Raw genomic sequence first — 27749 nt, 5'->3', positions numbered from 1 at the left:
TTATAAGAGACTATAACTAAATTATTTCTACAAATAAAATAAAATAAAATGCTAATAATATTATATACTATCAAGTACTAAACTGCTTGAGCATTTTAATCATTTTTGTAGAAGATAAATTCATTATTTTTTAAGGTCTTCAGAAATCTTGGATAAGCCTTGTTTTGCTTTGAAGTTTGAATCGATTTTAGAATGAATATTATTTATCATAAATTTATAATAATGCATACTGATGCTATAATAACAATTATTATTGTTGTTACCATAGTGTAATAACTATATTAATATAATGCTTATCATTTTTGCCAAACTGATCGAAAAGTACCTAACGATTAATGTTATATTAATGCAGTATGTGAATTAAATTTTGATGGGAAATTAGTGACTTATGCAGATGACACTTGCTTGTCATTCTCAGCAAATTTGTGGGCTGTAGTACACCATAAATCAACAACGGGTTTGAACATAACTTCAAAATGCTTAAATAACAGAGGTTTAATTTTGAAATATGATATAACAATGTATTTGAAGTTTTCTATTAATAAATCTAATAGCCCAGATTTTCTTATTATTATACTTAATTGTAATAATTATTTAAATTGTAAACCTCAAACTTGTATCCAAATAAAGAAATATCTAAAATCCATTATTTAGGAATTATTTATGACAATAATTTGAGGTGGGATCTTCATATAAATAATTTGCGTTACAACAAAATAAACTACGCTGCATAATTTTTAAATTCGTAAAACTAAAACATATGCTACCATTGAAATCTTTACGTAACACATATTTTTCTTTTTATCAATTTATTTTTCAATACGGTCTTCTGGTATGGGGTGGCGTCAAAGACAATAATATAAAAAATGTTCAACTTAATCAAAATTGTATTGTAAGAATTATCTTAAATAAGAAAACCTTGGAGGGCTCAACTAATCAAAATCATAAATCATAAACCAACAGGGTGTATTACCAATAAGACTGCTATATAAAAAAATCGCCTTATTGTTTGTTATTAATAAACTCATTTTATCTCAAAGTAATCAAATAAATTTTACTAAAATTAGAGAACATAGAGCTGATGAACTGCCCGTTAAGCATGCTAAAAAATTATTTGGCCAATCTTTTATCGACTATCTGGGTCCAAATTTTTTCAACCAAATGCAGTTTACCTCAAAGATAAATATTCATTCCGGTTTGTTTGATAAGAGAAAAATATTGTGTCACTGGTTATTTTCTAATTTCTAATTTCTAATTTTTTAATTTTGGTTTTAATTATTAATATAAATTGTTATTGAATACTTTTACGTATACATGGTTTTAAGTTAATACGAAGTTTCATCTAAAATTAGCTATGATATTTTTTCCTGTATTTGTATCTTATTATTTATATTATATTTTATATATTTTATTGATGTTAACTTATGTCTAAACTGTAATCAATCTTTCCTATTTTATTTTTAATTTTAAGTTATCTTTCTTATTCCAACTTCAGATTGTTAAAAGATAACTCTCTACTTCATCACAAGCTTCGGCTTAAAGAAGTAGATAGTTGTGCTTATATATTATATATTTTATTGTGTTTATATTATACAAATTAAATTCAAAAAAAATTATAAAAAAAAAAAATGTCTACTGCCAACACTCGATATCTTTATCATTCTTTTAGATATTAGTTTGTACCCGTTTAATTGTCTTAACTCTTTATCATTTCAAAATCTTATTAAAAGCTAATTTATTATATTATTTATGTTTAATGAAAATATTAATAAATTACCTTTTTTATCTATATAACATTATATAATATTGGCCTTTTAGATTCTAAGCGGAGAGATGAATGTATTGATTTTACAATAATGTGTTTTTTTTCGGTCTGTAAACATTTTTTCTGTTAGAATTAATACTTTGATTTTCAACATCAGCATCTTTTCAGATGGGAAAGTGAAACTAGTGAATCTAAGTTGGTACTTTTGAAAGGTCGAATTAGAAAATTCACAGATTTCAAAAGCGTTGAGAAAAACAAAAAAAAAATAGGAAAAACGGGGAAGTTTTTTTGATGTAACTCCAATTTACTATTCTCTATATTACTATATATACCAGGGCTTCAAAACGTAATTTATAACGTTTTAACGCAAAATAATTTAAAAAAATAAGCAATAAAAGAAAATAATCAAATATCATTAAACGATATATATATATAAACAATAATATATATATATCATTAATCATAATTAATGATTAAAAATAAACAATAAACGTAACATGAAAAATTGCAAATAACGTTTTGTACTTTTTTTTACGTTGAACTTAACATTACTATTGTTTTTAAATCTTTTAATCTATATAAGTATGAATCTTATAAGTTATAACTATGAACAATTCAAAGTTGGCAATCTGTATAGTAAAATCATCAAAATTTGCAAACTATTTTTTAGTCATAAATGTATATAATTTTCAGTTTTTATAGGTAAGCATCGAAAATTTAAAACAAGGTATGTTATAAGTATAGTTCATATGGTCACCAAAAATATATATAAGCTCAATATTTTTTTTGATATTTTAAGTAAAAAGTTGGACAAAATTAGATTTTAAACGAAGAATAACAATTTTAGTTATTTTGTTGTAATTTAAAAATATTTTTATAATATAGGCTGACGGACAGACCATCTCCACTCAGAACTGTTGTTCGTATACAACAATATTACATGCCTATACTTGGCTAATAATTGTAACCTACTGAATGGGCGTACAACAGAACAGTATCCACCTTTTTATTTATATTTTATCATTTATGCATTCCACAAATATAATTATTTACAAGTACCTATATCGAAAGCGTTAGAACAAAAGTGTTTGGGATAAATATATGCACTTACCTATAGTAAATATATGTATAGGTACAACTATAAAAGTGTACGCAGAGTGAGCAGAGAATAGTGTTTATAATAATAACGCAGATAATAATTATGAATAATTTTTATTAAACGAATTCTTCAAAAATAAAATGTTATATAAAAAAAAATAGTAGGTACATAATAATTTTTTATCATTAAGATATTATCTTATAACACCTAAAATACACTAAATAATAATGATAATATAATACAATGTATGTGTTAAAGCACCAATATATTATTAGATCATTTATTTGACAAAATAATATTTCGATTAAGTAAGTATACCTACATCACTATGTTTTAGTGAATTTATTATATAAATAAAAAATATCTACGTTAATTATCCGAATATGCTTCCTAATCTACCCAATCCACCCCATCCGCCAAAACCTCCACATCCACAATTGTCACATTCACAGCCACAGCCACAACAACCGTTTGTTACAGAAACAGGCACATTGCATGTCTAATAAAACAAATTATAACTTATTTTGTTAAGAAATAGAATTATTATAGAAAAAATACTTACTCGAATAATGGCAATGGACATGACAACGATTAAATAAAACACAATTAATTTCATGTTGTACACGGCTTATTAAGCTTATTTTATATACCTATAATACACATTACATATATATATAAATATATATACGTATCGAAGGAAATTCAATTTATATTTTATTATAGTATGATGATTTATTACGACAAAAACCAATTACAAATGAAATGACAATATTTGGTTGTTCTGTCTTTTTATACCGATCAGAGTTAATAAACACTTTCTATAATGTCAACAAAATAGATTTCCGTTTGATGTCACGTACACATTTTATATATTCAGTTGTTCAATTATTTTTAGGTGAAATATTAAGAATAAAAAACTGCAGTGTACTGTAATAATAAATAATTGTATTTAAAGCAAATCTGTATGTTCACAACACAACCATTTTAATAACTCAATGGTTATATTTATTTTAATATTACACATACATAAATGAGCTTTAACATATTTTTTACACATTCAGTTTTATTTCAAATCCACTATATTATTATCATTAGCAAGACGTACAATAATTGTTAATTTATGTTATACAGAATAACAAATCAAATACTTAAACTTATTTTGCTAGAATATAATGTAGGTAGGTATATTATAATATAATATATAACTGACAGTATTAGTACACTATGTGATATTTGTTTGTTTGAAATGCGTTTGTATTGGATTATTTTAAATTTATATTCTCTCAAAATATATTTTCATATTATATAAACAAAACTTATTCGTGATTAAATATTGACAGTAGCTATCAAGACGCATCTCCGTTAAGTTGGATCGGCTTTACCAATATTGGTCTAGTTATTAAGGGCCAGCCAATTGATTTTTTTTGATTTTTTTACCAATCATCGTCTGAAGATTTCCCCCTCATTCATTCTTCTCACAAGGGAAATGGGTGTACACATTATTAGCGGCCCGTTAGCTTGGTTTTACATGAATATTGTCTCTTTAGTGTTTACCAATATCTATCAGGAAGTCACGTCTTACACCGATTGGCAAGGCCAAATCCAGCTGAGACACGTCTTTGATATATACTTTCATCATTTTAAAATTATTTCTTATAACCCAGTTGTATTACTATGTTACAATGATTTAATGAAAATCAAAACATTTAAAGATGCACAATTTTGTAGATTTTAAGTCAAAATAATAAACATGAAAAATAACTTTCTAGGCATGTTAAAAATTCTTTGGTACAAATCAATGTAGATAACTAAAACAATATTTACTATTATATGGAATACGATTAATAACTCTAAATAATATAATTTAAAACTTTAGTAATTAGAATAGAATAAAAATATTATTTTTCACACAATTATTAACAATATAAAAGCAGCTACATATATCTTGTATATAATGGTATTTTACTAACTAGTAACTATAATCTATATAATAGCCAGATATATCATTACACTGGCTGTACTATCAGATATAATATAAACAAGACTGCATAATCTAGCGATAAATAATTTGAGCATATAAACATTTTTTTATACAAACTATAATATTATAGAAGACACTATCCAGTTATAAAAAAAAAGATAACAAAAAACAGTTTTATTATTTTCATTTAAAATTTAATTTACAACACAACAAAAATAAGGGTTGTATTTTATGTCTTGTTTCTTATGTGTTTCTTATATTGACTTATATATATATATATCTATACCTCGAATAAGTATAGTTAAGTTATAGAAACCAAGTTAAATTGATTACATCTCTAATTGAATACTTATACTAATATTATTATTTTATTTATCATTTGAGAATAATATAACTTGATTGATTATTATTTAGTTCCTATGATAAAAATAATGCAACTATAGTTCTCTAGTATTTATAATCTTAATGTAATTAATTGATCATTAAGTTTTTCACCATATTCATAAATTCATAACTAATTGACCAAGTTTAACCCATAATTTATTTTACAACACTTTTTACACTTTTTTGTTGATTTAAATTCTTTGATAGAAACATTTTAAAAACAAATTTGAAGTTTTTTATTCTGATACACCAAACACTGTGGCATCGAATATTTGTAACTAAAAATCAGTGTTTTTTTTTTTAATTGATAAAATAAAGTTTAAAAACTCAAATTATAACCCTGATTTTTTTGTTATGCAGGAAAATATCGATTTTATATTGTATATGTTACATACCTAACTATTGAAGACGATATAATAAATAAAAAATGGTCAACAAATTAGTAAACTATATAACATATTTCACAAGAATAATAATTTATTATTAAGTATATCTTTAATATTAAATTGAAAAATATTCACACTTTAAAATAATTGATTATAAATCAATGAATTAATAGTAATCAAAGCAATAAATATATACCTACATTCAATTTAAATATTGGATAAATTATTAATATATTATGCCACAATTAATCAAGATATAGAGTCCAGTGCCCGTTGTGTATAGTGTCCTAATTCCTATCACTGGTCACACACGCTTTTAACACTATCGGTACAATTTAACATATGAGGAATGGTTACAGTAGTTTTTAATAATTTAAACAAGTAAATTAATTGAAAAAAAGTCTGAGAGTATAAACACGTTTAAATAATTTCCAATAAAATTAGAAAAAATAAGAAGTATATGAAGTACCATTTATGGTTAAACAACTCCTCAGTAAACGTCAAGTATATTTATTTATTTTTAATTTTTCAATTATAAAGTTTCTCCATTATGAGTAAGTTGAAATAATTAAAATATGCATAGATACTTATATTTGCATAAAAATATGTTTGCTATTTAATGAAACCTGTAAATTAATTATTTCTAATCGATAAATGAATAGTTTTGAACAAGAAAACATCAGAAAAATTATACATATTTCGTTAAAAAAGAAAGAAAAGTTAATATTATTATTAACCTTTAAAGAATTTGATATTAATCGATTTGTAATATTTTTTTATTTATTATTATTTAATCCACTGAACAACAAATAATATGTGGATAATCCATACTTAAAATTATTTTTTTTTTAGACTTTATGATTTATCTTTACTATATTTATTATTTACATAACATTAAGTTAATTAAGACCCTAACTTTTAGTTATATCAATTATTAAATATTATATTATATTAATTTAATAATACTTAAAAACATATCGGTAAATAATGTTAACTAATACCATCAGTATATTTTAAGCTTTAAAACAACTTTTAATAATTTATTTGTCATAACTTCATTTTGATTAATAACATATACTGTATACGCTAAATAGTAAATCGGTAAGGAACCAAAATAATGAATTTAATTTTAATTGTAAACATGTTTATTGATTATGTCGATATATTAAACTCTCACTGTTCTTGTGAATGCATGTTACTATATTGTTTATAAGTTAAATAATTTGTATTTTATTGAATGTTCAAAGGATCAATGTTTGTTATTTTTGTAGCCCTCGCATATGTAGCAAATCAAAATTATGTTTAATAAACAAAAATATATATATATAATCCAACTATTATTAGAGTAGATACTTACATTGAACTATTAAAGAGAAAAATATTTTTTATGTAAGACTATTTATGATTATTTTTATATCCAACACCATGATATATCATACTTAAGAAGTTGCATTTATTGAATTTACATAAAACGTAATAAATAAAATCTCTCTTGTAATGAAAAATTAAATCGCATGTTCATTAATCACAGTAAAAGTTATTTCCTTTAAACAACAAAGATGTTAGTTCAATGTAGGTATAGTTGAGTGAATATCGCGAAGTAGATTTTGTTTTAATGATCAGGATTTTTCAGAACTACACGTGTGATGGTAATTTACGTCACACATTTTCTTTAAATCTATTTAATTTGAATTTACCATAGCTACATGTAGATACCTATAACGATTAATTACTAAAACAACAAAACAATTAACAATATTTAATTAGACACCACTTACCGAACCTACAACTTACCTATACTAATTTATACTTAGCCTGTCTGAATATTCTGTTATTTCAATCATACATTTGTTATTATCTATACTATTATATCAAGAGGAAATATTTGTTTGTTTGTAACGAAGTAACTCAAAAACTACTTGACTGATTTCAAAAATTCTTTCACTAATATATTATTCATGGGAAGTGTCATAGGCATAAATTTCATCATAAAGTGAATAAATAATTAGTAATTATGAATAATTAAAATAAACGTGTAAATTGTTAAGTAATAATAGGTATATTACCTATGTATGGCACGGCGGCCGTTGGATTTCAAACTACCTGCAACCTGACCTTTTTACTTTTGTGTGTGTTTTATCGGCGTCTAGATATGAATTGTCCGAGAAATAAAATTCGACAATCTATATAAATATACCTTATACGTAGGTATATTGTAAAATATTTTTCTAATTTAATTTCTAACTTTTGTATTTAAAGTCTAAGTTTGAAATTTAGTTCAAACTATGTTGTTTGAAACGTGTAATAATCCTATCACGAACTAAATCAATATTGTTAATTATGATAAAATATCGGAAAACAATTCGTACAATATCGTACAATTCGTTTTTAATAAAGGTAATCTCTAAACTATTATAGTATTGGGTTTATTTTATTAAAAATTAAATTATATACTTAAACTTATCATTAGACATATAAAGAACTAATAAGTTAACCACTACAATATATACGCTTATATTATTTTTTATGTTACCTACTCAAATGTCTTAGTTTTAAAAACACATTATATAAGTTTCTGATAATGATTAGTTAATACATAAATATATTATATTATAATTATTGTTAACTGTTTAGTGTTAAGTCAAAAAAAAAAAAAAAATATATTCGTATTTTGTTTACTTGACGTATAGGTACAATATATTGAAGGTAGATATTCTAAGTAATTAATTAGGTTCAAAGTGTTGAAAAATTTTGAAAATTTGATATACACGTATTCATATTATAAGCATTATGATTTAAAATGTGTTCCATGAATTTATAATTTTATAGCATTGTTTAATTACTAATTACCTAATAAAATAAATATATTTTGAAGTATAAGTTTAAATAAATACGTTTAGTATAAGTTTTACAATATGCCATAAAATTAGTGCACGTGTAGCCGTTTAACATTTTCGGGCCTAGAGTAAATCAACGACGAGGGGTGCAGTGAAAGTACTTTGTACATTTTAAACTGTGAAATTGTTTATACGTGATAAGAGAGGTGAGGGAATAACTACATTGACCTTTTTTTGTAGGTAGTGATTAAAGACAATAATTACTGTTTACTGCTGTGAAAATTATACGTTATTATAACTATTCATATTTCATAATCATAATAAAATAACATGAAAAATATTGAAATAAATGCGAAAATATTAAGTTGACACATTAAATTAATCGATACCCTGTGAGTTAAAATCTTCAATATTAATTGTTTTCATAGATAAGTAGATATGTTGAGCATACTATCTGGGCTTAAAGATAAACGTTGTTCATAAATATCAATCTACGTCGTTAGAGGGTATTCACTATGTTATTCTGATGTAGATGTGCCGGCAATTTATAGTTATTTTAATATGTTCCATAATACATTAATACGAATAGAATATTAAAAGTTGATAACAGTATAAAGAAAATATAATTGCAAATTAAAATACATTTTAAATTTTGTCTGCCTTCTGGACAAGTATATGTATGTACCTAAGTACTTAAAGTTTGAGTGTACACCGTAGATATTATTTAATACAAATTACAACCTATAAATATTGACATTCGATAATTTATAGGCATTTTTTTGAAAGAAAGAACTTAAATCAATTAACAAAATGTAATTTTATTTTAAGTATAGGTACTTATATAAATTTTAAAACCAAACACACCTTTTAATTTTAATTTCGTTTAACGTTTATATTATATTTCATTTGCAGTTTAAAGTACGGTTAAATTATTAATGTTTACCAAGTTCAAATCTATATACAATTATAAGAACATTGTGTATTTATTATGCCTTATTCATGGTAATATTTAAATCGATTACCTATGGGTATTTCAATTTAATTAAGTATGGGTAATTGATTATATATTTAAAATGTTGTTAAATTGTTTTTATAAAATGTATTATTATTTTTCAATATTCGGTTATATATAATTAATATGATGCTCATACAATTATAATAATTTTAAATACTATAAAACTTGAATTACATCATATGAGTACATCTATGTCTATATAACTGAATAGGTAAGTCGTAGGCACCAAAAGTATTTTGTTTAAATCGTATGAGTTGCGTCGAACAAAAATTATCTAAAATATTAAGTCATTATTTAAATCTAATTATCTACTAAATATCTGTACCTACCTATTAATACTTTTAAAAACATCTTTTTATTCAGAATCAAATTTTAATTTTAATAATTTCATGCGCATTGATGTAAAAATGAGCATAAACATGAAAAATTAAAGAAATATTGTTTTATGGTTTATTTTAGGTTGGTAAATTAGTTAAATATCCTTTGACTGCATAAAGAAATATTTAAATACCCCAAACGGTAAATCATATTATTTTAACCTTTTATACTACAATATTTTTTGATTTAATTTAAGTTAGGTTATCTTTGTATTATCCAGGTATTTTATTGTCATATTTCGAATAGGTTTATGTTTATCATAGAAAATCTGTTGATGATATTGTCATGTTTTGTCAGTAAAGCAGTATTTTATTTTTATCGCATTCTAACATTATACAGAATTATAGAATAATGCAAGTACTTAATTCTTAGTTGTAAAATAACAATTTTAATAGGTAGGTTTTAGTTATTATATGAATTAATATTTTTGTTTTTCAGTAGCTATTATTAGATATAAGATATAAGTTACAGCCTAACTAATTAAATTTTGAAAATAAAAAACAAATTCGTTGTTGTGTGTTTAAAAAAAGTAGAGTGCGTCACTAATAATATTATTACGAACAGTTTTCTGTTTCTGTGCAAATCGAATTATTACCTACCACTTGCAATGATTGTATGAAACCATAAAAATGGCTTGATTAAAATTAAGTTACATAATTTAGGTACCTACATAATTACTTGTTGTGTACCTATTTGATACGTTTTGTTAAGTTGATATTTTGAAATAATTTATATTAATAGTCCTAATGAAATCTGTATTTTATTTAAATTTAGCTCGCTTTTAGCTCAGAATAATACATTTATAAAAATGTTTACCTTAGAGAATTTAATAATAGTGTTGTATTAATTTTACGGTATACTACTATACTGACTAGTTTCATACATCAAATTAAATGCGTAAGATCGTTCAAATTTGATAAATCAATCACATTCAAAAATAAATTCTACTAGAATTTTTTTCCTTTGGGCGTTTTAATTGTACTTTTAATCTCTTCTGGCAGATCTGAAAACCATTCATTACTTGAATGGCAGTTTGTGCACTTGTTGAGATTATCGAATGACACAAAACCTGTTACGAAAAATGTTTTAAAAATGTATTATTCAATCCTAACTGTAAAAGTTCAAAAACATTTTTTAATAGTCAAATAATACGTTAAAATATTTATGCATAATTTCATATTTACAGTTTGGTAAATGATCATTTTATTTTTAATATAATAAGTTATAACGAATTTGAATTAACAAATAATAAATTATGCATTGTTTTAAATTTTAATTTTCTGCTGGTATGAATCTTTTTTTAATTAAATATGTATGTAGTAAATCTTTCCATTTAACTTTAGTAATAATTAAACGCATGTTCAATAACTTTAATAGCTACTAATGTTTGTCGTAAAATAATTCGTAGAAATATACTTACCGAAACATTTGCTTTGATTTGTTTCCCTATCTATGTACACTTTTGAGCTCAGCACTTGACCGAATGGCATAAACATATGGGTGAGTTCGTTGTCACTAAACTCTTGTGGTAAATGGTATATAAACAAATTACTGCCTTCAGGTCCAAAAGTGATATTGTGTCCTAAAAAAAAAAAATGTGAAAACAACATATTAAAATCTACAATTGTATTACAATATGATTCAGAAAAAAACTTACGAGGAGTATTTGGTATTGCAGCTGAAAATTGATTAAATACCGCTTGGTAAGGGACTAAAATAATTATAAAATAAATTATAGTGTATAATGTAGTGATTATATTATTATAAAAATTATATTTCGAGTATTACATTGATTAATTTCTAAATAATGATTACCATACCTATACGATGAAGTGTTGAAACATTATTAAACGTGGTCGGATCTCTGTTTGATGAAATTATTCTGTTTTGATGCGGTGGTATTGATAATTGAAGAGACTCTGCTAATATAGCATGATCTATTTGAAATTATGTTTGTATTATTAATTATCATTGGTTTTATACAAACGTATTGTGGGAAATTTAATTTATTTTTATTATTTACAACGTATATAATATACTAGAGATAAATATATTATATGATAACCATTGACAACCCGTAAAGCCACATGTGATATGGATTGGCAATGATTGGAAATGACTAAATGAAAATTATTTAGAGAAAACTAAATGTACGACAACATGAGTACCTATAATTCAGAACCACCATTGCACTATAAACAAATTATATAATATTGTCTTTTGACTGCAGAAGCGTTGAGTATATTTTACTTCTCTTCCAATTATTATTTTGCAGATGTCAACGAAAAGAGGGGATTTTAAATGCTTGCTTAACACGTCCGATAGTCCAGCCACAGAATTAATGAAAAAGTAAATCGTGGAATGTCAAAACTCAAAAATGTATAATAATCCAATAAACCAAAGTTTACTCAATTTTAAAATCGCTAGATTTATTTTTCAATCAACTTTTGTTTTAAATTATTAATATAAATTGTAGACTCAGGGGGTAGAAGCTAAATTTTGTATTTAGACTTGGAACGAAGTATTTGTATCAATCTAACATAAAGTATGTCATGAGTCATGACTATTCTACGAGTATTGAATAAATGACTAATAGTTCTAAAAATTATAGAAGATTCAAATTATGTTTAATGTGAAATAAAATACACTTTAAAAAAACAAATTCACTATATTTAGTGTTTGTTCCATTATATTTTCTACAAAATGAAAAAACTTCAAAAACAATTCCATTTATAACTATTTTCAAATAAAATAAACTAAGACATTTGGCTTAAACCGTATAAAGGTATATATTATATGATGTATCTTTATAATACCTACTGACACTCGAAAGACTCGCTCGAAGGCAAAAACAGTGGCTTACCAAACGAGGAAACTATTTCAGGATTTTCTTATATTTATTAATCATTTTAGATTCTAAGACAAGTATATTATAAGACAACATAATTATATTATGGTCTATTTCTTAGGTTTGTCAAATTATGGTATTAACATGTTATGCTGGAATATTAAAACACGAAAGTCCAATATTTTTTTTATAATCCTTTACAGAGCCATGCATCGATCTAGTGACAGTTATTAGATTAATAGATTGTCATAAAGAAAATAATATGTTTTTAAAAATAATTTAAAACTTTTTTTAAAAAATAGAAAATATTAAAAACTGCACATACCTAAAGCCATAATAATATATCGACGCCCCCAACGAAAAAAGACGTAACTCACTTTTACAATATTTTTTTTTTTTTTCAAAGTTGTTTTACTGGTGTTACTGGATTTCCGACGAAGATGGTAGTAACTCAATCTTATTGTTCATAACGTCTTTGTTTGATTAAATACAACAATCAGCGTCGCCGGACAACCAGAAAAACAGTAACACCACTTTGAAAAAAAAAAAAATCGTAAAAGTGAGTTACGTCCTTTTTCGTTGGGGGCGTCGATATGATAGTTATAAGTTTAAAATAGAATAGAAATTAAAGTTTTAGTTGGATATTTTATGACTAATATCATTCTTGTAAGATTTTCACGATGTATTATCATGGACTTTACAAATACATAACTAATAAATATATTTTGAAATGTTATCATTATAATGTGAATATTAAATGTCAATATAGCCTTCAATATAATACCTGCATAATCATAAGCACTACAGTAAAACAACGACGTGGAATAAAAGGCATATTGAATGAATAATATAAATTGTGTATAGTTAATCCTATTGAACTAACCAGGCATCAGCATAATTTTATTTTTTATATGTACTTATTCATTATCGGATGATAGAAATGGTGCTCTAAATGTTTCATAGGCTTCTATTTCCTTCATAGACTAGGTACCTACACATTAAAACATTAGACACTGCCACATCGGTAATAATTACTCAAAAATAGTAACTTTATATTATCTCAATAAATTGCCTAGGTATGTATTATATGACATTACTCATCATGGTTAGCGATCATTTTTTAAATTTGACAAAAAGTATTTCTTAAGAAATTAAGTTGGTTAACTAAAAAACTGTTATGAAGGTTAAATTTTGAAACGGTTTGAAAAAAAATTAAAAATATAATTAATATTTACGAGTGGAAAATGACTGTTGTTGCATAGATGAATTATTAAACAAAATTGGATTGGTGGTTCTAGTATTCGAAAGCTGTTCTCTGGTTGATGTGTTTGGACGACTGTTAATTGAAAACATCGGTATGGTCGGCGACGGTATATTAGACAAAACATTGCGACTATCCACAATTTGAGCTGTAATGGTAATAAAAAAATGGCAATCAATATTATGCAATTATGAAATGTAGAACATGAATTCTTACTGTTGATTGAGGAAACGACTGGTGTTGTAATTGTTTGAGCGGTAACCATCGAGTTAATATAAGTAGACACAGACGGTGGAGGTTGGACTGTCGCTATTAATGAGGACTGTTTATAAAAAAAAATATTGTATTAGGTACGTTATAAAATATATAAGCAATTTTATTTTACGTGTTTAATTTAATTAAAATTTACTCTAACATCATATTAAATTTGTCTTAATTTATTATTATATTTATTTTTACTCGGAAGTCAAGATGTGATACAACAGTAAGTCAGTAGGTAACACAAGTTGACTCCGTATTATTCACGTAGAGTACAGTTTAATAAATATATTGAAAATTATCGCTGTCCGTATATTCCTCGGATATTGATGTTGAGATAATATTAATATAATAATAAATACTATATTTTTACTATACTCGAGGGATTTTAAAGTATCAAAATATTAAAAAGTATAAATTACTTCTTTTTCAACTTTTTGAAGTTTAATTATTAAAAAAAGTTGCCAGGAAATCGCATACACTGTTTGTCTTGTTAATTTTTATACCAGGATTATAATATCATAATTGCGCGTGCACATGTGCAAGATAGAAACAACTGATTTTACAGTTTCAGCCTTGATTGAAGCTGTATACAATATTTATATATTCTGTTTTTTAAGTATTTTGATTTAGAATTCAGTTTGAAAATAGCCAATTATTTTTTATGGTTGGTTTTTATAAGAATGCAAATTTTATTTTATTTAGCTATATTTAATAACGATTAACAACAAATAATATCTATTTTTCAACTGTCACTATCAACATCTGTATACAGATACGAGTGAGTATAGAGCACAATAAATATCATTCCATGCAGTAATATGTATTCATAAATAAAAATAAATTGTTATAAAAAAATGAATTCATAATTTTAAAGTGTATGATACTTAATTTTTTTTTTCTTAATGTTGTTTACAAAAATAAATTGTACCTTTTACATGTTGGTACCTAATAATTTTATATTAAGAGCGTATATAGAAATATTAAAAAAATATATAGGCTCATTGTATCATGGTAGATATAATATGTTCATCTAATAATAGGTATTCAAAACTTACAACCAATACTGAAATAGTAGATATAATATGTCGTAATTATAAACTTAAATAACTTTAACAAAAATAATATAGTACCTATACCGACTGAGTAGTGAGAAAACTGTGTACCTAATGTCGAATACGTCATATACATAGGTAGTATGTCGAATAGTATAAATTTTATTATTTAAAAAATATAAAATTTAATTACATATTTTCAAGCACATACCTGACAAACTTGGTTATAAGTTGTTCCATAAGTTCCGAATTGATTATACACAAACGATGATGGTGAGTTCAACACTGGAACATTATGAGCTAAATTGTGCATTTTTACAATTTGTTAATGACTCTTCTCTGCTATCTGAAATAAACTTTGTTTTACAATTCAAATTTCCCTAAATGTATTTGTTGTTGATTAATGATTACCGACGTATATAATATAACTTTACATTTATTAAAATTATATCAGGTAATATACTAATTATATTATGATAAAGTTTAATTCGGTGTTATTTACATATTATTAAAATTTAAAACGCACATCGAATTACCTAATTAATATAATATACACAAAAACTGTTTTGTTATTTTATTATTTTTATTTTTAAAAGTTATTTGAAACAAAAATGAAAAGATGAGTTTTCTTCATAATTGTTTTAAAATATCTTTCTTTGATATAATATATTAAGACACTACCTTTACCATATAATTTAAATACACATATAATAAGTATACCTATAATTATTTTGTTTTTGCTAAAAGTTTTTTTTTTTAAAAACAAAATATTGATTTTGAAATCTATGAATTAAGTTAAAAAATCGGTAATTTATTTTAAAAGAATTGTGAATTAAAAGCTTTTTATCTATGAATACTTAATAGTTAAAAATAAAATACTTCTTAATTATATTTTAATAATTGTTATTCACACGCGCACATAGGTACCTACATTTACTTAAATAAAACAATACTAGTAATATATTGTTAACTTTTATGCACCAAACAACATTTCAATTTAGGAATAAAATTCTTCAGTATAGAATAATTATGTTATACATTTATTGAAATTTGTAATGATATATCTCATATATATTACAATATAAAAATTATTTTTATTATATACCTATTATTACTTATTAGTAAAATCTCTATTGATGTTTTATGTTAAAAAATATTTTATACTATTCAGTGATTATTTTTATAAGTTATTTTTTAAGCTATTTTATAGCTTTTATCGCGGGCCCGGCGTGGTGACTGAAAAAACATTTTTCGTAACGGAAAAGCGTGACCGTAAGATGTTATTATTATTTTCGTTATTTACAGTCTAACCAGTTGCTAAGCAAAAAAGTCTCAAATAAAATATTTCCGTACGGTGTTTATCTACCATTATCAACAAAAAAACTTGAATTAATGTCATACAAAAATAAATATAGTCATAATTACATGATACATAGCTACAAAATTGCTATGCAATAGCTTTACCGCGGCAGTCCCCGAGTGCCTCAGACTTTTTATTTCTTGCTAGACGTACTTAACACGTACTTAACAAATATTAATACCTACATATTATTATAATCTCAATTACTTTTAAGATATATTATATGATTTATGGTATTGGTGAAATTCAAAATAGTTTTTAAGAAATTCCGTTTAAAATTACTGTGGATAATTGATGATTTACTCCATAAAAGCATCCATCTACCCATTTGTTTTACATTTCCATCATAACTATGAATACATATTTTTTAATAAAATTAATTAGGCCTTCTGATAAAAGAGTTGAACAATAAGCCTAATTTATAAAATGATAATAAATGACATGAATATAAAAGAGTGAAGAGGTCTCCCAGTGGCGGTATTCATCGTGCAATATTAGTTATAATAATAATAATAGCAATAATAATAATAATTATTATTATTATTACTATTATTATTATTTTTTTAGTTACTGTATAGCTAATATTTTGTCTATATATGAGTGAAATATTAACTTCTGGTACCCTTTAATTAACACACCAATAACTGTTAAATACTTGAATCACTTTTTTATCATAATATATATTATATTATATAAATACCCAACTATAAAACTATGTCAAAATAGTATGTATCTTAAATATTTTTGGCCAATTAATAACGACAAGACCCTAGTTTTAAAACATATAGGACTATTCCTTAAGTCTTGTGATAATTTTACACTGTAATCTTGTCTGCTACAGTTGATTGCAATTTGAATCCAAGATTTCAACATAAGATGCAATTATTTCCCTTTGATGACGTATGTGGCTTTTGAAGCAAGTTAATCCATAAACTCAAATAATAATAATTGTTTACATACCCAAATCCGATTTTCTATTGATGTATCAACATAAATGTTGTATTAATAAATTCCCATTTAATTTTTTTTTTAATTGTATTATAACTTGCCAATATTGGTCTTTGCCATTATTATAACAATCATATAGTTCCCGGGCTCAGCTTTTTCATTTTTACAAATATTCAGATTATTAGAAATATTTTAATAACAAAATAATGTCTTTTCCTCTATAGTTTTGGTTCACTGTGTGAAATTTTAAATAATTTAAATATCTATAAATAACAATGTATATGAAAAAACACGCTCTAATACAAACTATTGCAATATTCTCAAATGTTCTCAACAATATCCATCCATATTTATATAACTGTTGTTGATAGTTTTAATCATAAGTCTACTTCACTTAAAAGTTAAAACGGGATCTGACATAAGGATTATTACATAGTAATAGTATTATGAGAACAAAATTGTTCAATGATGATAAATTAGTTATACTTCTTCTATGCGTTACTTATATATGATGTTTATATGTGATTGTCAAATTTAAATATGTTTTCAATAACATGTATAAAAACTTATATATTTTTAATTATATTGATTTTTAACATATATAGAAATAAAAATGGGTAAATAATAGGTTTATATTTTTAAAATCGTATAGGTACAGATATATTAAAACAATTTTTAAGATTAATGAACAAACCAATATAAACAAGATTAAAAATAACTAATGAAATGTAATGTCTTAAAGTCCGACAAATAACTATAAGCCCTTTTTTTTTGTGTGGTATTGAAACTGAGGGGGGACTGGGTTAGTATAAAGTATTACTTCCCCATATGTTCTATATATGAACTTATATCATGTGCAATATCATATAACATGTGTACATGTTTAACTGTAGTTTGTATAGATAATATTACACTAATTTTAAATAAATATTAGAATAAGATATCGTATTTTTATAAATTCTTTTATATTCAATTTGAAGTGTGTATATTATAAATTAAATTGAAATATAAATAATAGGTGGGATAGGTAGGTACTTGAAAATAATTGAGTTTTGGTTGTTATTCGATAAAACACACGTTTAATTAATTTAAACCTTATTTTCATTTCTATGTAGAAGTTTCCATGCACAAATTATATGAAAGTGTAAACTAAAAACTAAATAAAATCAACATTATGTGGATTTGTAAAAATTATAAATGAATAACGGTTAAATATTCAATTAAACAGACATTATAAAACCCAATTAGGTATACTATACTTATTAATATTATATTAAAATAGTCAATAGATATTTTTCAATCAATACTCATTAAGGGGAAAATTACAAAAATACTATTGATATAATTGGTTAAATTTAACAAAATGCATTGTTAATAAAAAGAATAAATCCATTTTCCAATAAATATGGCGATACCTCCGGCGATACCTATTCTTAGCAAATAATAACAGCATAATATATATTTATAATATTAATGCTAGCTCTTAAAAAAATATTGATTTTAAAATTATGTGGTTTTCTCCTCTATGAACACTCAAATTTTTTTGAAATTTAAACAAAAATTAAAAAACAAAAAACTAAAAAACTTTCCAAAATGAATTATTGAGAGTAACATTAAAAACTCCTCGGTTCGTGTGAAATAAACACAACGAAACGGGATTACCCTAGCTATCAACATGGATAACAAATCAATTTAAAAACTTTCACGACAGACTAAATAAAACTGAAAGAGCTCTCTACTTCAAAATCGGCAAAAATCTCTCAAGAATAACCCATAAGACGGCAAACTCAAAATATCTTTCTAGACGACCACGAAGCTGCTGATACCAGTGTACCAGACAATTAATAAAAAATATATTATCTCTATGAGTTATTTGTAATATTTGTATTGTAACATTGTAAAAAGATAGAGTTTTTTGACACATTTAAATATTAGATTAAAATACTAACATCAAATCTAATTATCATCACTATCCTGTGCCAAGGTGAGCGATGCAAAACAAGTGCTTAACTGTCTAAGGTATTTTTAATATATCCAGCTTGCCTCTTTTATTTGAACTGATCGTGGTCTAGCTCATACTATTTAATATGCAGCACATTTATTATCACAATATGGATAATACTAATTTATAATTTAATTATGCTATTTGTAGAAATTAAATAACAAAATAAATTAATAAACTATAATTTAAATATTTCATTGATACAATATAAACTAATATTTTAAAATGTATATCATTATTTTCAAATGATATACCTATCTATATTCTATACCCTATAGCTGTTATGGTGTGTAATTACATTAATCAATAACGATTTATAATGTTATCAAACAAGTTCAAATAGAGTTAATAAATAACAAAATAAATATTTTTTATTTTAAAATGAATCAAATATTAAAAGTCAAGACTTTTCTAATATATTTTTTGCAAGTCAAATATAATTAACAGTCATTTCATTCACGCAAATTGGAAGACTGCATTTTTCTCAAACCAGTCATGTATTATAGGTACGTTTATTACCTTCTATCTGAATAAAATGTTCGATGTGACTTTAATCCATTCTATGAGTTTCTGTAAAGCAAACTTTACTATGGAAGAAAACTTTCAACATTTTAACTTATGATATCACATGTATTTTAAAATTGAAATATATATTTATTAATTCAAGGAAAAAGTTAGTCTTATGAATATTGTACATACAATAAATTGAAAACATAATTATCTCCTGAGTAATTAATGAAATGTGTATATGTTTCCAATTCAACAACTACCTACTCTAAAATATAATAATATATAATAAACAAAGTACTTTATATATTTTGTAAGATTATTGCCATGTTTTTAATATACAGCTAAGAATCGTTAAATCCAGGCACCTAACTATAATATTATATAATTTCAACTATTCTAATAATTTTAATGCTGTTGGAAAACAATCAAATGTGTTCATTTTTAATCAATTAACTCGATAACGAGCGTTACAAACTTATGAAGCTTTTTTTCTTTTCCAAAACTCGATTTTTCTGAGGTATATATGCATATAGCTATAAAACCATTACTCAATAGTTCTCTTACTCTGCTTGGACTATAAAATGATGAAATATTTAAGAATATATGTATAGATAACGAAATTAAAAGAATAAAAGGATAAAGCAAATATATTCTGTGTTTTTATTTTTGCAAACATTTTAGACGTTTGTAATTTTGATTTTTAAATTCTCTTGAAACACTAGAAATGAAAAATGTCTAATAGATGCCTTAAAAAAATATACAGTACCAATTGCTATTATTTATAAGGTAGATAATAAATACAAGTTTAAATGAAATTAAAAATCTGTTAACTATATATTTTTTTTTTTATTATTAACTATACAGTAAAATGTGTATGGATATTGGATTCATACAAGCATATTCATTATATTTTTATGCATTTAAAATTGCCAATATATAATTCATACTAAACCGGAAAAGAAATCATGAAATGTGCAATTGAAAATAACTGAAATAATAGTATAATACCCATTAAAGATTTAATAATGTACGATACAATTTAGCTTAAATACAAAACAGCCATAGAGAATATATAATTAATATTACATCTACGCGCTATATATTGGCTTAGATAAATTGCCTAATTGGTTTTAAGTTTTAACGATTATTAATACAACTCAACCATCAATGATTTTAGAAATCTCGTAGAATTACTTATCACCCGTCATTAATACAGTTGCAAAGTTTCTTGGTTTTATAACCATTAAGCTCATGAAAACTAAAAGGTAATAATAAAAAATATATAGATTGGAGTTATTGTTTTTTTTTTTTTTGAAAAACGTATGTGACTTATAACAGCCACTTTATTTATCACACTCGACAAATAAAAAATAAAACGTAAGTTGTGAAAAAAATTCTATATTATTTTATTGTATAACTATAGAGTAAAACGTTATTATTTTTCATGATAATGATAATAAATATATGATCATCGGATTTAATAGATACATTGTTTGAATATTTAACAATAGGTATGCAAAAGTATTATTTTATTTAAGGGCGTAAAATAATCAAACTAGTCCCGATAAATGCAAGGAAAAAAATGTACAGATACTTCACGACGTACCGCGACGGCAGATTGGTGCAGTAATTAAAAATGTGATTATATAGATCAAAAGCAATGTTAGCGGGCAACATCGCGATTCTCGATTAACAACATAATATAATATAATATAGTGTTTCGCTTATTGTGATTGTTATAATAATATTGTTGTCTGTATATGTTACAATTCTTCGTTGTTGTCGGATTGTAAATATCAACCACAATAATTGGACCTTTAAAATATATATATTCCCCACTTTCTTTTTCTAAAGCGTATTTTAAAACGCCTGCGTTCAAAAATACACCATAAGAAAAACATTGATTCAATATTATGTCAAGCAAAATAAGATGTGATGAAACACCGTAAATTTAAATTATTTTCGAAATTGAGGGACGGTCATATATATATTATTTATTGTTAAATAATGCACTTTAAAATAATTTGTAAGTAAAAAATTTGATTTATAAATGTACATAATATTATACTCGGTACCCAGAAGTATCATTAGACACAAATAATATTGACTTAAAAAATAAAATCTTGAAGAAAAAAATATATGCAAATAATCAGAACTAGCTATAGTGTAAGTACCTATGGGTACTAGATTCCCATCCCCGTTTACCCTTTTCCAAAAGGTATGCCATTAATTTGAAACATAATTGACAGACCTTTGTAGGGTACATTTCGATATATTTTCTCTCTTTGACTTTATTTATTTCTTTAATATATTTCACCTGTAGCCTTTGACAAATATTTTAGCTAACTATACTTCAGTTTGATGTAAAAAATAAATACATACACACCTATACGTTATAAAAAATGAAAAATAAAAAATATGACAGAAATTGCATTAAATTTTACGTTATATATTTCATGTTTTTTTTATCTATTTTTTTCATATTGACTGTTTTCCATTAATACGTCAGTTACGCGCACGCAAAATGATTTAACTTTAAACTGATTATATTATGTTATATATAATATACAATATGCATATAAAGGAAAAAAGAAAATATTTTCATAATTTTGTTTGTACTTTAAATATAGTATTATTATAGTATCAAGAAATATATTTTATGAGTATAATAAAATACAATATAGTAAAAGCTCAAGTATATATACTTCTAAATTTAATTCAATATTTAATATTTTTTGTTATTCATTTTTAACTATATTGGTAAGTAGTAATACTTTATTAATATTATATTATACTTATATTATTAATAATAAATTATAAATGTTTACCTAATTTATATGTATAATGTATATAGATTAAAAGTATTAAGTAATAATATAATATAGCTGTAGATACATTTGATATTATAGACAAATTAGTAATAATAATTACGATAAGGTAAATAAATTATAGAAAAATAATAATAAAAATTGCTGATATAATATTAGGTATATAATTCTTCAGTGACTTCTGTAAGCCCTAAGTAAATAAAACAGATTATTTTCTTCTTTTTTTCTTCATCCGTAAATGTGTCAATTATGTTGACTGTTGAGTGTTTTAACAGTTGTGTTTTAACAAAATGACAAAGGACTAAAACGTTAATTAAAATTGGACGGTTGTTATGAGAAGAGTGTCAAGTCACTTTTTGGTCATTTTGATATAATGTATTAAGATTTAATATTATAGGAAATTTAATTTAATTATGTCACTGTATAGGTACATGTATTGGTATTTTTAAGAAATGCATTTATTATAAATATGACGTATAAACATGACATACCTATGTGGATATGTTATATTATATAGCTATTCTATACTTTATATTTAACTTATAATAATTGTAATTATTGATTACGTATTGTTATTATAATGTTATTTTATGTCTGACACTTCTTATGATTATTGTATTCAATTAATGTATTATAGATTTATTATATCAATCTTAAATGGTAAATATATTTTGAATTACAAGAAAATAACCAAAATAACCAAAAATCATTATTCCTATACTAATTATAGGGTTGAAATGTTGAATATCGAATTTTGGAACTTCAAACGTTTACAAAAATTAAGAATGTATTTTCGATATTTTTTATTTTTTAACTGCTGTTATAAAACTTTAAGAGAAACTTTATATTACATTTGCAAGCTTTTTGCCCAAGGAACAAAGATAAGATCAACATAATTCAAACTAAAAAAAAAAAAAATGTGAACATTACAATCATTTATAAATAGCTTAAAAAAAGATTCTTTTATGAAATTATTATTTTGTTTATTAAAGTAATTTTTTTTTTATTATTATTCACTTGGTACCTACTACCAGAAACTAATTAATATTATAGATAACAATATTATCTTCACGATAATTTTTAATCAGTGGATGATATATTGTCTGCAACCCTTTGAAGTTTGAAGCTATTTCTGTTTACATAATCAGACATAGGTAGGTACTTGTATTATCAATATCCGCTATGTAATATGTCCGGGAAGAACACCACTCAGACGTTAACTAATAAACATTATCTGTATACGATGTGTATGTAATAATTAATCCGAACGGATTAAATAAACTACGTACCTACCTACTTACTACAATATATTGGTAGGTAACTATATATTCATTAATTACTTTATGTACACCGCAAACAAAATATACTTAAAAGTAAATTTAAAACTGCTTATAAAGTTTAGTGGAAACGAACAAATAAAAACTATAACACTTAAATAATTTATTGTAAAAAAATTAATACAAACGTAAATATTGTGTAATGTCGAAGCGTATCAATAACGAGAATTGTTCCAATGTATTTGACAGTTCATCACCTACGTTTAAAAAATGTTCGAATAGGAAAAGCCAGCATAATTAATTAGAATATTCCATTACTTTTTTAATAACTAGGAAAAACCAACAACAAGTGGAAAACGGTTGAATTGGTTTTTTTTCTATACCTATAATTCAGTTAATAATATTCCTTAATATACTTTAAAAATGAACTAAATAGCAAATACTCATATTATAGCATTTTATAGAATCTTTTTTTAAGCTATTTATAGAGTATTGAAATGTTCTCAGTTTTTTTTTCAGTTGAATAATGTTGATCATATTTTTATTCTTGGGAAAAAAGCTTGAAAATGTAATACAAAGTTTCTCTTAAAGTTTTCTAACAGCAGTTAAAAAAAAATTTAAATATTGAAAATACATTCTTAATTTTTATAAACGTTCCAAAATTCAATGTTCAAAATTTCAAACCCTATAATTATTACTATAGGAATAACGATTTTTTATCAAGCTATTTTAGTTATTTTGTTGTAATTCAAAAAATATTAATCATCTAGGATTGATTTCGTTATAATTTTCGGTTAATAATGAAATATTTAAAACATTTAGACTAAGTTTAAGCGATTTATACTACGAACCTATTCGTACCATTATATACGGTACGTCGCGCGTCGGTAGGTATTGAATAAACGTTTTATTAAGTTATGTTCGATATTTTTGGAAAACATTTGTACAACCTACTGGATCAAAAAACACTATACCTAACAATTATATAACATAAACTATCCATAGAATTAGAGTCATCTCCTTTACTTGTATGCACATTGAATAACAATTTAAATTCTAACGCATACATTACATTGACTTCTCTAAGTACAGTGCTCAATGACGAGGTACACGAAACCTACTACATGCCAGAGTAAAGTTTCCCAAATTTGATATGTTTTTATCAGTTTTGAATTTCTTCAAGTACAAGTTACTAAACAAGTGCATTCGAATTTATTCAATATTTAATATATTAAACTAGGTACATTTTTGATTTTCGCAATAATAAAATAGGTATAAAGTCAAGCATTAACTTAATCTTAAAACTGAACGAGTAACTGACTTATATCCTATATTTAGAATAAAATCCTACTCGGTTATTTTTTCATGTTAAATTAGTTAACAAATGGAATTCATGAAAATTATAACTTTCTAAATTTTTCAACTAACTCAATTCAAATTGTTGAGTTGAAGAAAATATTTCCGAAAATATTTTTTTTTCATTTTTTTTTTTTTTTTATTAAGTACTAATTATTTAATTATATAATATTTAATTTACTCTATGTATTAAACTATTAATTTATTTTATTTCAACTATATTTTTAAGTAATAATTTTTATGGACAACAATCTCTCAGACCATATGATAGATTTATGGAGTAAGTGAAGATTTTCCAAAATAACAATATAATGGATTTCATTACAATATTTTATTAGTATTATTATTATTATTATATTCTTGAAAATTATCGTTAATTTTATTTAATATAATATGGAGTTTCAATTAAACAGCAGTGCATATATAATATAAAAATATTTTTTTTTATTAAACATAAAAAAATAAATACTGAAGACAGTATTAGAATCATATATTATATTTATGCAATTTTATATTATATTAATTGCATTTTTTTAAAAAATACATATATGTATAATAAATTAATGCATTACCAATAATATTTATCATTATGACATTGATATAAGGACGTAACCTAATATATTTACTAATAATACCAAAAATAATTTGGTTTTCTCAAAATTGCGCATGCATATTATAATACTTATATTATTATACTCAATAATATAAGTTAAATAAATTCTAAAATTATCAATTCACCGATATAATATGTTGAACTGATCACATATTTTGGTTGATTGGTCCTGATCATTGATCAGGACAGGAAATAAATGTCTACGTAATATAATAAAATATAGTGCAGTTAACGGTTTAAATACATATTACGAAATACCTGTTGTTATATTATTACATTCAGTATGTATTTTTGAAATTGGGAACGAAACAAAATAAACGTATAATAATAATATCATGTACATTGGTAATTCATAGAAAACATTTAAAAAATAATAATAACAACATTATAATATACATGCATTGTGTCTTAATAAGATGTTTGGTCGTCTAAATAATGTATTTCTATGAAATCTGCCGGCCAATAAATTGTACCTAAATATTTTTATTATTTATCAGCATTCGAGTTACCTGTATAGTATAATAGTAATCGTGTTTTTCGGTAATCGAATCGGTGTCGACGAGACGCACTTCTCTAGTTTGAAATGCGTGACGTTGGATTTTCAAGCGAGCGGAGTGATGAGGAGAGAGAGGAAGAAAAAAATTAGAAGTATATTGTGCTGCAGGTGGTAGATAAAATCAACAAGTAGACGCGATGGCAGTTGTCGTTTCACTAGTTACGGCGCGTCCTGCCCGTTTGCCGAGAGTGGCGTAGCTGGTGGCGCGTGCCAAAAACGCCTGTTGTTTCCGAAAATACTTTTTTTGTTGCATCAATGTATAAAACGCATGACTAGTTTCCATGGGGACGGAAAGCGTCTGGAACCGTTACCGGGAAAATTGGATTTTGATTCCGGAATTGCTTTTGACAGAATATTTTGTCCGACTCTCTGACATTTATTGTGTTTATATAATAATACTACTACTACTACTACTAATAATAATAATAATAATGATATATTCACGTGAATTTTTTCAAAGGCGTTTATAATAATAAAAATGTTATAAGTTTGCATACGAAAACGAAAATTACCAAACAACAATACGACTTATATTATTTGCTGAACGTACGAACGTTCGCGAACGGTACGCGATACCTATTAATATTATTGACTGCGAGTTTTTATTTATTTATTATTTATTTTTTTTTTTCATCATATTGGTTCTTTTGAGTTTTGATATCTGTTACAAACACAAAGTTTTTACGATCGAAAATAAAGATGTTTTTTTTTAATGTAAAAGAAAAATCGGACACAATTTGCATATGAAAGGTATAATATTCGCAATATTATGTCAGATATAGCTGGGCTACTGGTTGTTTTGATTAGGTCACTTTGCAGTTATAGGTAGGTATGTGTCAGAGGTGTGCCATCAATTTGAATTTAAAAGCAGTGATCAATCGCATTAAAATATAGACCAGGGAAGTCGCTCTGCTGTGTAATAGGTTTCGAGTGTAACACGTCATTAAGGAAATCACTGTAATGGATGTGTTGAATCATTACATAAGAAAAAAGTATCCCTCTATTTTTATGGATAAATTATTTAAACTATAG

At 24.4% G+C, this 27749-nt stretch overlaps 1 protein-coding gene across 1 annotated transcript; it reads right to left on the bottom strand.

Annotated features, from left to right (window-relative positions):
* Positions 1-9974: 9974 nt before the first annotated feature.
* LOC100573634 (CUGBP Elav-like family member 3-B) lies at positions 9975-26924 on the bottom strand. The gene is made up of 8 exons (XM_008186154.3): positions 26671-26924; positions 15479-15613; positions 14171-14276; positions 13929-14102; positions 11666-11782; positions 11503-11556; positions 11266-11427; positions 9975-10914 (listed from the first exon to the last, which is right to left on the bottom strand). Exons 2-8 carry the CDS (start codon positions 15578-15580, stop codon positions 10793-10795), a joined length of 837 nt encoding a protein of 278 aa, XP_008184376.2. The 5' UTR covers positions 15581-15613; positions 26671-26924; the 3' UTR covers positions 9975-10792.
* Positions 26925-27749: the final 825 nt, after the last annotated feature.

The sequence above is a fragment of the Acyrthosiphon pisum genome, chromosome A1, assembly GCF_005508785.2.
Source record: "Acyrthosiphon pisum isolate AL4f chromosome A1, pea_aphid_22Mar2018_4r6ur, whole genome shotgun sequence".
NCBI classification, from domain to species: Eukaryota; Metazoa; Arthropoda; class Insecta; order Hemiptera; family Aphididae; genus Acyrthosiphon; species Acyrthosiphon pisum.
Note: the sequence above shows the minus strand (reverse complement) of the source record. Positions and strands in the feature narration are given on the sequence as shown.